Source organism: Sapajus apella, unplaced genomic scaffold (assembly GCF_009761245.1).
Source record: "Sapajus apella isolate SASKATOON/1434 unplaced genomic scaffold, GSC_monkey_1.0 scaffold217, whole genome shotgun sequence".
Lineage (NCBI taxonomy): Eukaryota > Metazoa > Chordata > Mammalia > Primates > Cebidae > Sapajus > Sapajus apella.
Window position 1 is genome coordinate 613,401 of NW_022437157.1, and position 14,126 is coordinate 627,526.

General features: G+C 46.6%; 3 protein-coding genes across 7 annotated transcripts in view; all 3 read left to right on the forward strand.

Annotated features, from left to right (window-relative positions):
* LOC116544448 (saoe class I histocompatibility antigen, A alpha chain-like) overlaps positions 1 to 14,126 on the forward strand; it is a 187,248-nt gene that overhangs the window by 109,427 nt on the left and 63,695 nt on the right. Inside the window, exons 7-8 of one of the 5 annotated variants that reach the window (XM_032270838.1) lie at positions 7,152 to 7,189; positions 7,350 to 7,767. The exons of 1 other annotated variant lie outside the window; for it this stretch is intronic. In XM_032270838.1, coding sequence (XP_032126729.1) covers positions 7,152 to 7,189; positions 7,350 to 7,451 — 140 coding nt within the window. In that variant the 3' untranslated portion in view covers positions 7,452 to 7,767. Of the gene's footprint in view, positions 1 to 7,151; positions 7,190 to 7,349; positions 7,768 to 14,126 lie in introns of those variants that run through there. 3 more of the 5 variants (XM_032270840.1, XM_032270842.1, XM_032270846.1) reach the window with 3 other exon arrangements.
* Positions 1 to 14,126, forward strand: part of LOC116544450 (HLA class I histocompatibility antigen, alpha chain F-like) — a 169,310-nt gene that overhangs the window by 41,823 nt on the left and 113,361 nt on the right. The gene's annotated exons all lie outside the window — the stretch shown is intronic.
* On the forward strand, positions 4,368 to 7,771 carry LOC116544452 (saoe class I histocompatibility antigen, A alpha chain-like). Its single transcript, XM_032270856.1, has 8 exons — positions 4,368 to 4,507; positions 4,640 to 4,909; positions 5,161 to 5,436; positions 6,008 to 6,283; positions 6,404 to 6,520; positions 6,967 to 6,999; positions 7,142 to 7,189; positions 7,350 to 7,771. The coding sequence occupies exons 1-5, from the start codon at positions 4,435 to 4,437 to the stop codon at positions 6,511 to 6,513; spliced, it is 1,005 nt and encodes a 334-aa protein (XP_032126747.1). The 5' UTR covers positions 4,368 to 4,434; the 3' UTR covers positions 6,514 to 6,520; positions 6,967 to 6,999; positions 7,142 to 7,189; positions 7,350 to 7,771.

Below are 14,126 nucleotides of genomic sequence, written 5' to 3' on the forward strand. Positions count from 1 at the left end.
GAAAATTGGCACTTGGGGCATACCTCCACTAAATTTGAGACATCTTAGACAAAACAAAGACTTATTTTCAAGGCATTATATTTATGGCACTGAAGTCTTGGAACTATTTGATCTAGTTACTCCATGTTCTCAACTGTGTTAACTCACTGAATAGAACATTGCCGTTATTAAAAGTATTTGTGTTAAAAGGAGGGCTTTGAATGAAGAGACCCTCCCCCCAAACAGGCTTTGTGTGAGCAACATGGCTATTTATTCACGTGCATACATGTGGGCTGAGGCTGAAAAGGGCTTCAGTGAAGGGCAGGGGGATAGAAGTTGGTTTTACAGGTTTGAGGTGGGCAGCGGAAAGTTACAGAAGTTACTTTAGGGTGGTGTTTTGCAAGCTGGGAGGGGATTGTAGGGTGTGGAGTCAGGAGGTTGGGCCAAGGTTAGTTACAAAGTCTAATGGCCTTGTCAACTGAGGCCTGAATAAGAGAAATAGAAGAATGTCTCAGGTTAGTTAGGCACCACAGGGGTTGATCATTCTTCCTTCCAGATACTTTAGGTTTTCTAATTCTGGAAGGCCCTCCAGAGGTGTATGTGCAGTCCATGGGATTTGCCATGCAGTCAAGGCGCAGTCAGACCTTACCATTTGCAAGAAAAACTCAGAAATATTGTTGGATCTACTTTCTCTGTCTCAAACGGTTTTTCCCTCAGCACCCAAGGCTCTGTGATGTCTTAAACTTTTAATCATTAATTTAAAAAGAGAAACTTATCACGGAATTAGAAAAAAAACTATTTTATAATTCATATGAATCCAAAAAAGAGCTTGTATAGCCAGGAGAATCTTAAGCAAAAAGAACAAAGCTGTAGGCATCAGGCTACCTGACTTAAAACTATACTACAAGGCTATGAAAACCAAAACAGCATGGTAATGCTACAAAAATAGGCACATAGATCAATGGAACAGAATAGAGAGCTCAGAAATAAGACCACACATCTACAACCATTCAATCTGCAACAAACCTGACAAAAACAAGCAGTAAGGAAAGGATTCTCTATTTAATAAATGATGCTGGGAGAACTGGCTAGCCATATGCAGAAAATTGAAACTGGACCACTTCCTTACACCTTACACAAAAATTACAACACGATGGATTAAAAACTTAAATGTAAAGCTCAAAACTGTAAAAGCCCTGAAAGAAAATCTAGGCAATACTATTCAGGACATAGGCATAGACAAAGAATTTAAGATGAAATTGCCAAAAGCAACTGCCATAAAAGCAAAAATTAACAAATGGGATCTAATTAAACAAAAGAGCTTCTGCACAGCAAAACAAGCCATCATCAGGGTAAACAGACATCCTATAGAATGGGAGAAAAAATTTTTAATGTATATTTCAACATATCCATCTGACAAAGGTCTAATATTCAGAATCTAACACTAAGGCAAATTTACATAAAAAAAACTTTATCAAAAAGTGGACAAAGGACATGAACAGACACTTCTCTAAGAAGACATACATGAAGCCAACAAACATATTTTTAAAAGCTGGACATCACTGATCATTAGAGAAATGCAAATCAAAACCACAATAAGATACCATCTCATGCCAGTCAGCATGGCAATTATTAAAACGTCAAGAAACAACAGATGCTGCCAAAGTTGCAGAGAAATTAGGAATGCTTTTACACTGTTGGTAGAAATGTAAATTGGCTGAACCATTGTGGAAGACAGTGTAACCATTAGGTCTCATGAGTTCACCCACTATCGTTAGAACAGCATGGGACAGGGTGAGGGGGTTCACGCCTATAATCCAGCACTTTGGGTGGTCGAGGAGGGCTGATCATGAGGTCACAATTAAACATAAAAGGAAGATCCAACCCTTGCCAGGCTGATTCTATGATGGCCCCCAACAACCACCTCCTGGTCATTAACCTTCCCCCAGTTATTCAACCAACTCTAATGTAGGTGCTGCTGTGAAGGGATTCAGCAGACATTATTAAGGGCCTCAATTAGTTGACTTTAGTCTGGGTTTATTCTGATTGGACTGTACTAACCAGGTGAGCCTGGGAAAGAACTGGGTTCTTCCTGAGCATAGAGATTCACAGTGTGAGAGGGATTTGGCATGAGGGGTTTCCTCCACTGTGTGCTTTGAAAATGAAAGGGCTGTGTAGGTAAGAACACTGGTGGGTACCAGGAATTGAACACAGCCCTCCCTGTTCTCTACCTTGACAGCCAGCAAGGAACAAGGACCCCAGTCTTACAACTGCCAGAAACTGCATTCTACCTCCTCTGTATAAGCCTGAAGGAGGATTCCAAATGAAAACACAGCTTTGGGAAGTCCAGAACAGAGATTCCATCCACATCTTGCCCAGACTTCTGACTAAGGAACTATAAACAGCTCAATGGGTGTTGTTTGGCCAGGAGTGGTAGTGCACACCTATAACCCTAACATTTGAGGAGCTGACACAGGAGCATCACTTGCAGACAGGAGTTTGAGACCAGCCAGGATAATGTAGTGAGACACTCGTCTCTACAATTTTTTTTTAAATTAGCTGGGCATGATGGCACTTGCCTGCAGTCCTAGCTGCTCTGAAGACTGAGGCAGTAGGGTCCCTTGAGCCCAGGAGTTTGAGGCTGCAGTGAGCCATGATCATGTGACTGCACTTCACCCCCGATGACAGAAGGAGACTGTGTCTCTAAAAATGAATAAATCAACAATAAATGGGTGTTGTTTAAAGCCAATGTTTGTGATAATTTGTTACCCAGTCATAAAATTCATACATAGGCTCAACAGAGTCAGGGAATAAATTGATGAATTGGTATGCACACTAGTTACATAAAATAAAATCTGTCTTAACTGTCTCAGTGTTTTACATTTTGTAATTTTCTGTGGTCCATTTTAATACACTCATGTTTCAATCACTCAGTCAACAAAAATTAATTTAGTGCCTACACTGAACCAGGTATGCCCTCATATATTCATGTGCCTGACATTCTAGAAGCTTCACAAGATCGATTGTAGCCACTGGACTGTTTTGTGGGGAGAAATTAAATACTGACTCACAGTAGCAGGATCACTGTGGAAAGAACAGTCACATAGCAGGTAATGGGACAGTGCTAATGTCACAATTCAGGAGTGACAGGGTGGTGGGGACTAAGGGAGAGGAAGGGCTTAGGGATGACAGAGATGTAGGGAAGGGCTGGAGAAGCAGGAGGTGAGGAGAAGGAGCAGAGGAAAGAATTTGAAAGCAGCAGAATTCTCAGGTTTAAACAGGTTGTTTTATAGATTTTTAATACATCCAACTTCAGAGCCTAGCAGGGTGTTCTATGCAGCTGGCCTTTAATACCTTATGTAGGTCTGCCTAAAAACTAATTGTTGCTTATGTTAATCAGGTTTAAAAAGTGTTCCTATAAAATAAACACACCACTTAGATGTGGACACTCCCTAAAAACAGGCAGTGCATGAGCACTGGTGAGGGGCCTTGAGACTGCACTGAACACTTGCGACTGTGAGGTGAATGAAGTCTGTACTGGCTCCTGGTTGCAACATACAGTAAGTAACACAGTGTGCTACTTTGTACTGAGGAGACGTCCTGGACTCACACAGAAACTCAGGGCTGTGGAGTGAAGGTAAATTTAAAATACCACAAGCAGGAGTCACAGATACATTGTCTGGGAAGGTGAAACAGGAGCTTTGTGAGTCCTGTTGTAATGCTTTTATACACATTTACATATCAAGGGGCCAAAGTCAACATTTTTTACCAATTAGGTTCCTGATCATTCAGGAGTTATCAAGATTTTGCTACCCACTGTAGTTAATAAACAAAAAGCAAACTGGTCTCTATGCTATCTCATGCTCTCAGGCAAAATTTTTCCGGATTTGAACAACAAAAAAACACAAAAAAACCCTGTCTCTACACCTCCATTCCCAGGGCGAGCACTCTCTGGCAACAAGCTTCCTGGGGTGAGTTTCATTCCAGAAGAGTCCAGGGGTACATGTAAGGAGTGGGAGGCAGGGAATCCAGTTCAGGTACCGGGATGCAGGGATGAAAAGTGAAGGGAGAGGGAAGGGCCCATGCTGAGGGTTTCTCTCTGGTTTCTCAGCAGCTCCTGGGCCAAGACTCAGGGAGACATTGAGACAGCGCTTGGCATAGGAGGAGCGAAGTTAGGGCGAAGTCCCAGGGCCCCAGGGGTGGCTCTCAGGGTCTCAGACCCCGAAGGCGGTGTATGGATTGGGGAGGCGCAGCGTTGGGGATTCCCCATCTCCTCAGTTTCTCTTACCCTCCCAACCTGTGTCGGGTCCTTTTTCCTGGATACTCATGAGGCCAACCCAGTTCCCACTCCCACTGAGTGTCGAGTTTCTAGAGAAGCCAATCAGCGTCGCCGCGGTCCCGGTTCTAAAGTCCCCAGTCACCCACCCGGACTCAGATTCTCCCCAGACGCCGAGCATGGCCATCACGGGGCCCCGAAACCTCCTCCTGCTGCTCTTGGGGGCCCTGGCCCTATCTGAGACATGGGCGGGTGAGTGCGGGGTCGGGAGGGAAACGGCCTCTGCGAGGAGAGCGGATGGGCGCTCGTCCGGCGACAGCGCAGGACCTGGGGACCCGAGTCCGAAGGAGGGTCGGGCGGGTCTCAGCCCCTCCTCGCCCCCAGGCTCCCACTCCATGAGGTATTTCTACACCTCCGTGTCCCGGCCCGGCCGCGGGGAGCCCCGCTTCATCGCCGTGGGCTACGTGGACGACACGCAGTTCGTGCGGTTCAACAGCGACGCCGCGATTCCGAGGATGGAGCCACGGGCGCCGTGGATGGAGCAGGAGGGGCCGGAGTATTGGGAGGTGCAGACACGGAGAGCCAGGGACACCGCACAGACTGACCGAGTGAACCTGCGGAACCTGCGCGGCTACTACAACCAGAGCGAGGCCGGTAAGTGACCCCGGCCCGGGGCGCAGGTCACGACCCCTCTCCATCCCGCACTGACGGCCCGGGTCGCACTGAGTCTCCAGGTCCAAGATCCACCCGGATTCTGCGGGACCCGCCCAGACCCTCAACCCGGGAGAAAATCGGGCGCTTTTATCCGGTTTCATTTTCAGTTTAGGCCAAAATCCCGGCGGGTTGGGCGGGGGGTGGGGGGTGGGGTGGCTCGGTGGGCGGGGCTGACGCGGGGGCGGGGCCAGGGTCTCACACGCTCCAGAGGATGTATGGCTGCGACGTGGGGCCGGACGGGCGCCTCCTCCGCGGGTATGACCAGCACGCCTACGACGGCAAGGACTACATCTCCCTGAACGAGGACCTGCGCTCCTGGACCGCTGCGGACACGGCGTCTCAGATCACCCAGCGCAAGTGGGAGGCGGCCAATGAGGCTGAGGGGATGAGAGCCTACCTGGAGGGCACGTGCGTGGAGTGGCTCCACAGATACCTGGAGAACGGGAAGGAGACGCTGCAGCGCGCGGGTACCAGGGGCCAGGGGGCACCTCCCTGATCGCCTGTGGACCTCCCAGGCTGGCTTTGAAGAAAGAGGGGAGGAAAATGGGACCAACACTAGAATATTGTCCTCCCTTCGGTCCTGAGGGAGAGGAATCCTCATGGGTTTCCAGATCCTGTACGAGAGAGTGACCCTAAGGGCCTGCCCTGTTCTCTGATATGATTAAGGGTTGCAGTCTCTGAGGGAAAGGAGAGGAAGTCAATCCCTAGAATACTGATCAGGGGTACCCCGTGACCTCCCAGCAGCGTTGGCACCAGGATTTTTCCTCTCCTGCCTTGTCGTCTGCCTCATGTTCAATGTGTGCGGGGGTCTGACTCCAGCTCCTCTGAGTCCCTTGGCCTCCACTCAGATCAGGACCAGAACTCCCGGATCCCCCTGAGACTAGAACTTTCCAAGGAATAGGAGATTATCCCAGGTGCTTGTGTCCAGGCTGGTGTCTGGGTTCTGTGCTCCCTTCCCCACACCAGGTGTCCTGTCCATTCTCAGGATGGTCACATGAGAGATGCAAAATGCCTGGATTTTCTGAGTCTTTCCTACAGAGCCCCCCAAGACACACGTGACCCACCATCCCATCTCTGACCGTGAGGCCACCCTGAAGTGCTGGTCCCTGGGCTTCTACCCTGCGGAGATCACACTGACCTGGCAGCGGGATGGGGAGGACCAGACCCAGGACATGGAGCTCGTAGAAACCAGGCCTGCAGGGGATGGAAACTTCCAGAAGTGGGCGGCTGTGGTGGTGTCTTCTGGAGAGGAGCAGAGATACACATGCCATGTGCAGCATGAAGGGCTACCCAAGCCCCTCACCCTGAGATGGGGTAAGGAGGGGATGGGATGTCACATCTCTTAGGGAAAGCAGGAGTCCCTCTGCAACCTTTCAGCATGGTCAGGGCTGGGTCCTGGGGGTCCGGGCCCCTCACCTTCCCCTCCTTTCCCAGAGCCATCTTGCCAGCCCACCATCCCCATCGTGGGCATCATTGCTGCCCTGGAGGTCCTTGGAGCTGTAATCACTGGAGCTGTGGTTGCTGCTGTGATGTGGAGGAGATAGAGCTCAGGTGAGGAAGGGGTGAGGAGTGGGGTCTGAGATTTCTTGTCCCACTGAGGGTTCCAAGCCCCAGGTAGAAGTGTGTCCTGCCTGGTTACTGGGAAGCATCATCCACACTCATGAGCTGACCCAGCCTGGGCCCTGTGTGCCAGCACTTACTCTTTTGTAAAGCACCTGTGACAATGAAGGACAGATGTATCACCTTCATGATTGTGGTGATGGGGACCTGATCCCAGCAGTCACAAGTCACAAGGGAAGGTCCCTACTGAGGACAGTCCTTAGGAGGGCGGTTGGTCCATGACCCACACCTGCCTTCCTTGTTTTTCCTGATCCTTCCCTGAGTCTGCAGTCACACATTTCTAGAAACTTCTCTGGGTTCCAAGACTAGGAGGTTCCTCTAGGATCTCATGGCCCTGCCACCTTTCTGACCTTTCATAGGACATTTTCTTCCCACAGATAAAAAGGGAGTAAGCTACTCTCAGTCAGCAAGTAAGTATGAAGGAGGCAGATCCCTGAGATCACTGGGATATTGTGGTCGGGAGCCCATGGGGGAGCTCACCCAGCCCACAATTCCTCCTCTAGCGGCGTTTCCTATTGGCTCTGACCAGGCTCTGTTTTTGTTCTACCCCAGGCAGCGACAGTGCCCAGGGCTCTGATGGGTCTCTCATGGCTTGTAAAGGTGAGATTCTGGGAAAGGAGGGGGCTGATGTGTGTGGGTTGTTGGGGGAAACAGTGAGAACAGCTGTGTTATGGGGTTTCTTTGACTTGGATGTATTGAGCCGGTGATGTGTTGTTTGAAGTGTGACTGATATAAATTGGTTAATGAATATTTTTTATAGTGTGAGACAGCTGCCTTGTGTGGGACTGAGAGGCAAGATTTATTCACATCTTTCACTGGTGACTTCAAGAACCCTGACTTCTCTTACTGCAAAGGCATCTGAATGTGTCTGTATACCTATAGGCATAGTGTGAAGAGGTGGGGAGACCAGCCCAGCCCCGTGTCCACCATGACCCCTTCCCCACGCTGACCTGCATTCCTTCCCCAGTCACCTTTTCTGTTCCAGAGACCTGGGCTGGGATGCCTCCATCTCTGTCTCAACATTACAGTGCACTGAACTGTAACTTCTTACTTTTCTATTAAAATTAGAATCTGAATATAATTTACTTCTTCAAATTATTTCTATGAGAGGTTGATGTGTTAATTAAAAGAGAAGATTCCTGAAATTTGAGAGACAAAATAAAGGGAAGACCTGAGAACATTCCACAGTCCACGTGTTTGTTGTGCTCATTTGTTGCAGGGGAGGGAGTAGTTGGGGCTGTGCCCAATAGGTGCTCAGGCCACCGTGGGCTGTATGTGGTCACTGCTGGGCTGGGTCATCTTTGTTGCTCCATTGTCCTTAGCCCTTCAGTAGACCCTTGCTTGTCCCACCACAACCTGTGATCACAGGGACTTGGATGTCACCTGTGGTGGTCTCTACACTTAAAAGTTCTTGTGGCATCAGGAGACACATTTTCAGTCCCCTGTTCCTTTCGTCCTCCTCCCAGATCTCTTCTGGGACTGTATTTTCCATCTTTTCCCCGACCTTCTTAAAGCAGATTCTGATACTTGCAGAGCGGAGGGCTCCCATAGTTTCTCATCATAGGTAACTTTCTGTTGGAACTCATTCTGCTCTCTCTCCTACTCTCTTCCTGCCTGAATTGTAGTAATCGTAGTGCTGCCTCCAATGCAAACTCATAGATTTATAAAGCAGAGTCTAACTTAGATTATATGTGGTTGGAAAATTGGAGCCATAAGCCCAGGGTTATCTTTCCTGAAGAGAAAAATATGGTTGTGTGCTGCAGCGTGCAGGAGGGTTGGTGTGGGAGGAGGGAGGGAGGGAGGGCACACACGCAGCCCTGGTGAGAAAAGCTCTGGCAGCACTGATGTCAGTGTGAGATGATGTTGTTCTGTAGCTGCCACAAAACAGCATTGGGCCTGAGGCTACATTAATAAAGATATTACCTTTAGAATAAGGAGGTGCCCTACAGTGATCATTCATTCAACTGACATTTTTTGTTTGCTAGGTATATGACTTTTCACATTTATAAAACATCATTAAAGTAAAAATAGAAAAATTTCCAGCCCTCTGGTGTATACATCCAAGATGCAAGCTTGCCCAACCTGTGGCTCACAGCTACATGTGGCCCAAGACAGCTTAGAATGTGAGGCTGTTTTTGCTTATCTGTGGTGGCAGATATCATAAAAATTATGCATGTACTTTTTTTCTTTTTTATGATTATTTTCTGGTAACCAGCTGTCATTAGTGTATTTTATGTGTAGCTCAAGACAATTCTTCTTCTTCCCATGTGGTTCAGGGAAGCGAAAAGACTGGACACCTCTGTAGGCAGATGATATAGTATAAGCAGAGTAAGAGCAGAAAATGCTTGAGTGAGAAGGTGGCAAGTGCTGTGGGGCAGGGGATCCAGAGTGTGGGCTGGGGGGACAGCATGGGCCTCATTGCAAATGTGACCTTTGAGTGAAGATTTGAGGAATGTGAGGAGCTGTCCACAAGGATGACTGGGAAAGCTCTTTCCAGGCAGGAAGCTTCAGTGCAGATGCACTAGGGCAGGAAAGTGTCTGTGTTCCTGGAAGGAGGAAGAGGCCAGCAGGGCTGGACAGAGAGAAACTGAAATGAGGTCAGAGGTGTGGCCAGAGCAGGGAGGCCTGGAGGGGGTGGGAAGGGTTTTGACCTTTGCTATGAATGACATGGGGAGTTAAGAGGACAGTTTTGAAAAGTGGGACATGGTGGGACTTATCCTTTGAAAGCTTCTCTCTGGCTGCTGTGCTGAGAACAGAATTGAGAGGTGGGGGACAAGTGAGGCAGTAGGGAAATGCTGGAGAAGGAGAGCAGTATTTCAGGACCGAGACATCAGTTATCTCCACTGGGATGCGAGTAAGGGAAGTGGTGGGAAGTGATGGGATTCCGGATGAATTTGAAGATGGACTTCACAGCACTTGATAATGGATTGCGTCTGTGGTGTGAGAAAGAAGAATCAAGGACACCCACAGTGTTGGACTGAGTGAGTAGAAGGGTGGAGCTGCTGTCAGTGGAGATGGGAGACTCTGGCAGGAGCATACGGAGGAGAGGGCATCGCAGGCATTCAGTGGAGGAGACATCTACGAGGAGTGCAGGTGAGGGGCCCGGATGCCTCTGCAGCTACAGCTTCACCACCCAGTTACTCTCCTGCTTCCACCCCCTGTGTCTCAGAGCCAGAGCACTGATTCTCCCTGGGCTGTCTGCACTGTTAGATGGAAGTCAGGGAAGTTACAATCTGCTGTCGGTTATAAGAAGTCATGGATTATTGTGCTTTCTCAGATAATTAAATAAATAATAAGAGAAGTTGTAACTAGAACACTTATTCAGAAGACTACAATAATGCAATCTTTTTATTCATCTGAAGAAGACAACAGAAGAAAAACAGTTGAGCCAAAAAGATATAATGTTAGAAGGCTGCAAATGACAATGTACAGACTTAAACCCAGTGAGGCCAACAATGACATTAAACATAATGGACTCACACACTCCAATGACAAGATAAATAGTGCAGAGGGGGAAAAATAAGTCAATACATAAATAGCTACAGGCTTTTTCCAAGAGCCCTAATTTCAGTAGCAGGTACAGAAAAGCTAAAAGTAGAAGGATAGAAAAGAAACACCAGACACACATTCATGAAAACCACACAGATATGCCATTTAGAAAAATTACAGGACACAGATCTTGTGAGACACAGAGTCCATGTAGACAGCTCACAATGTCTTTACTTTTTTTTCAGAGCCAGAGTCTGTTGCCCCGGCTGAAATGCATTGGTGATATCATACCTCACTGTAACCTCAAACTCCTGGGCTCAGGCAATTCTCCTGCCCCAGCCCTCCGAGTAGCTAGGACTACAGGTGTGAGCCCCCACAGCTGGCTATAATGTCTAATTTTCTCATCTGATGTGACGTAATCAAGGAAGCAATATCATGCCATGTATTTGACATCATTCCCCTCATGTTTGTTGTAAGAATACAACAAACATCAGGGGAATGAAGAAATAAAACCACTTACTAGTTCAAACCATGTCCACATTTACATTTTACAGATGGGGAACAACATCTCAAATGAATAAAGTAAAATAAATTCATTTACATCATCCAGAGAAGACTCAAGAACACATTCCCTGTGCTAAACGAATCAGCTCTACTGAGGTCATAGCAGGTATCACATGAATTGCTACTAGAATTGGAACTGATACATATCAAGATATACTAAACAAATGGTGTGCAAGGAATAACTGAATGCAGAGATAAAGGAAGAAAATTGATTTATTTAAAAGATGGGCAGAATCCTTCTTTTAAAATGGCCCTATGTGGACCAAAGCATAAGGCCCACAGACCATGTCATTGGTGAGATGAAGTGTCAGGTGGGAAAATGCCTGACTAAGTGCAGCTTCCAGACCCAAAGGAGACCTACAAATCCTGGGACATTTTCAATTGTCATATTGGGATTGGTGGGAGGAGGCAAATGAGGGCTCCTAGCAAACCTCCCACAGCGCACAGGACAGCCCACGCCACCAGGGACTCTGTCCGAAATTGTTGTCTGTGCTGCTGTTGACAAACTCACCCCAGAGGTAAGTGCTGTAATGTCCTCACCATTTCACAGATGAAGAAACTGAGGCACCAGGAGGGAAAGTGTCAGTAGGACCAGAGCTGCAGGTTGAATCCAGGCCACCTGGGTGCAGGGCCTTGGCTCCCTGCTTAAGTCAGGGACCAGGGAGCCAACCACAAACAATCCCAGCTGTGCAATGCCTTCATGGTTTGTGGGTGTCCACTGGTGTTGGCACAGGGCTTGTGGCTAAACAAGGCTTGCGGGAAAAGGGAAAAACAGGTTTGGGTAGGGGATACTCCTTCAGGTTCTCCAGATTTCAAGCCATGACTTACACTCAGAAAACATAATGTCCATCTTAATTATTTCTCCAACCCTGGTTCCCCCAGTTCCTTCCAGTTTTCTCCTTCGACATTGTCACCTGTCAGATGCCCACCACCCTCCATATGAGGAGTGAAAAGGCCCCAGGACTAAAGGACTAGACTAGGTTTCATCCCTGCCATCCTTCTCCTCAAAGAGCTCTAGCTCTATGCCTGTAGTGCTTAGGCTCTTAACCTGAGAACCAGGAACCCACTCTCCCATGACACTGCAGGTAGAAGTGATGTTATGTGCACATGTGACTTTCTCACAGGACATTGAATATTAATATAAATCAGATCAGAAGGGACCCAAGACACCACTCTTCCCACAACAGCTTGTGATCCTCTGAATTAAAGAAAGGGTAGAGCTTGAGGGAGGTCCTAACTCCAAATCTTCTACCACTTCTAGTGAAGTTCTGAAAAGAAGTGCCAAGTACTCATCCTGCTCTGGGGACACAGCAGGAAAGCAGAGTGTTCATGGATTTCAAATTCCAGCAAAGAAATACCATTTCGGCAAAATATCCAAGTCAATTTTCTAAGCCCCAGGCAGCAGCTCAAAGCAAACAGTTTCAAAAACGGAAAATCTTGTCCCAGGTGAAATCATTGAAGCTATAAAACTTTGTGAGAACTGTAGTTGGAGAGAAGGGCTGCAATTCAATTAAGGGCTGCAGCAGAAACCCCTATATCATATAGGGATTTACATGAAGTTCCCCTGAAGGGACCTTCTCCATTCTGCAGTGCGTAGTGAGGCCATTTCTGTGTAAAAAGATAGAATCTCCTTGGATTCCTGATGTTGCCACTTACTACTCACTCTTCGACATTGTAGATGTCAACTTCACATTCAACTTCTGTCAGTTAATTTATATACTCTGTGGAAGAAGAGAATTTGAACTTGTTTGTGAAGCAGAAATCCAAGGACTGGTTTTGTGAGCTCTCACCCCATCCTGTGTCTCTCTTATGTAATAAGCATAAGAGATTGTAGGCCAAGATAATTTGTAGCAAGGGAAACATAAACCCTCCGTTTCAGCCTATGTTTCAGCTTGTCTGCTGATGTTCCAGTCTTGCTCCAGTCTTAACATTTTAAAATGTGTCAGCCCCACTCAACACATGGTGTATCTCAAATGGTGCTGGAAACCTGGATATCCCCATGCAGAAGAAAGATGCTGGACAAAATTCACGCCCTCCCATTACACCTTTTCCAAAAATTAAGTCAGAATGACTCAAAGAACTAACCTTAAGGCTTGAGCCTGTAAACCCTTGAAAAAATACTGAGGAAAATCTCATGGACATAAGAATTGGTTGTCATTTCTTGTCATTACTTGACCAAAAGCACAAGTAATATAAGAAAAATGACAAATTAGGCTGCATTAAAATTTAAAACTTTTTTGCATCAAAGGACACTATGAAGAGAGTCAAAAGAAAATGCACAGAATAGGAGGAAATATTTGCCCATCATATATCTCATAAAGAAATAATACCCAGAATACGTAAAGAAGCACAATTCAGCAATAGCAAAACAATCTCATTCAAAAATGTGTAAAAGAGATGAATAGACTATTCTCCAAAGAAGGTATACAGTAAGAACATAAAAATAAGGAATGCCAATAAGGACATAAAAATATGCTAAGCTTCACTAGGCCAAGTGCTGTTGAAGATGTGGAGAAATTGGAACACGTACACTGCTGGTGAGAGTGAACAGTGGTGCAGTCACCATGGAAACAGTATAGTGGTTCCTCAGGAAAGTCAAAATAGAATTACTGTATGAGCCAACAACTCCACTTGTGGGCATATACCCAAAAGAACCGAAAGCAGGAACTGAACTCACACGGACATTTGCACCCTCAGGCCCATAGCAGCACTGTTCCCAATAGCCAAAGGTGGAAGCAACCGAGTGTCCATCAGCGGATGAACAACCCCTGGTGCACATGTGCATGGAATATTACTCAGCCTTAAAAGGGAATAAAGTTCTGAATGGATGAACCTTGAAGACACTATAAGTGAAATAACCTAGAAATAAAAAACAAATATGATATTTTACTTATATGAGGTAGCTAGAATAAGCAAATTCATAGAAACAGAAAGTAGAATAGAGGTTACCAGGGGCTGGGGGTAGGGAGGATGGGCAGTTATGGTTTACTGGGAACAGTTTCTGTTTGGGATGATGAAAATGTTCTGGAAATGGATTTTGGTGGTGGTTACACAACACTGTAAATATGCTTAATGCCACCAAATTTACACTGAAAAAATGGTTAGAAGGTAAATTATATGGTATGTATGTTTTATCACAATTAGAAAATATATATCAACACTAAATCCAATCACAGCTCATGGAGATTGTTTTTACACTGGGGTTTCAACAAGCACATTGCTGTTGTGGAGGGGGGTCCTTGGACCATGTCCTTTGGTGTCACTTCTCGGCCACTTTTGAATTGTGCTTATGCACCACAATTCCTGATCTGCCACGTACTTTCAGGGAAGTTAATCACATGGCAAACATTCATCAAGCACCTAACTAAATCTTGGTGCTGTACTCTGAGGAGCTGATCTCAGAAAAAAGAATCAAACTTCATCAGACCTCATAGATGGCACAGGTGGAGGGTTGGAAGATGGGTAAGGAAATTATAGCACAACA

What these genes read in the sequence shown, in the direction of transcription:
- LOC116544452 (XM_032270856.1), top strand. Translation starts at nt 4,435, where the DNA reads ATGGCCATCACGGGGCCCCGAAACCTCCTCCTGCTGCTCTTGGGGGCC. An exon ending in GGAGACGCTGCAGCGCGCGG is followed by an intron (nt 5,437 to 6,007) that starts GTACCAGGGGCC and finishes TCTTTCCTACAG; the next exon opens with AGCCCCCCAAGACACACGTG. An exon ending in GCCCCTCACCCTGAGATGGG is followed by an intron (nt 6,284 to 6,403) that starts GTAAGGAGGGGA and finishes CTCCTTTCCCAG; the next exon opens with AGCCATCTTGCCAGCCCACC.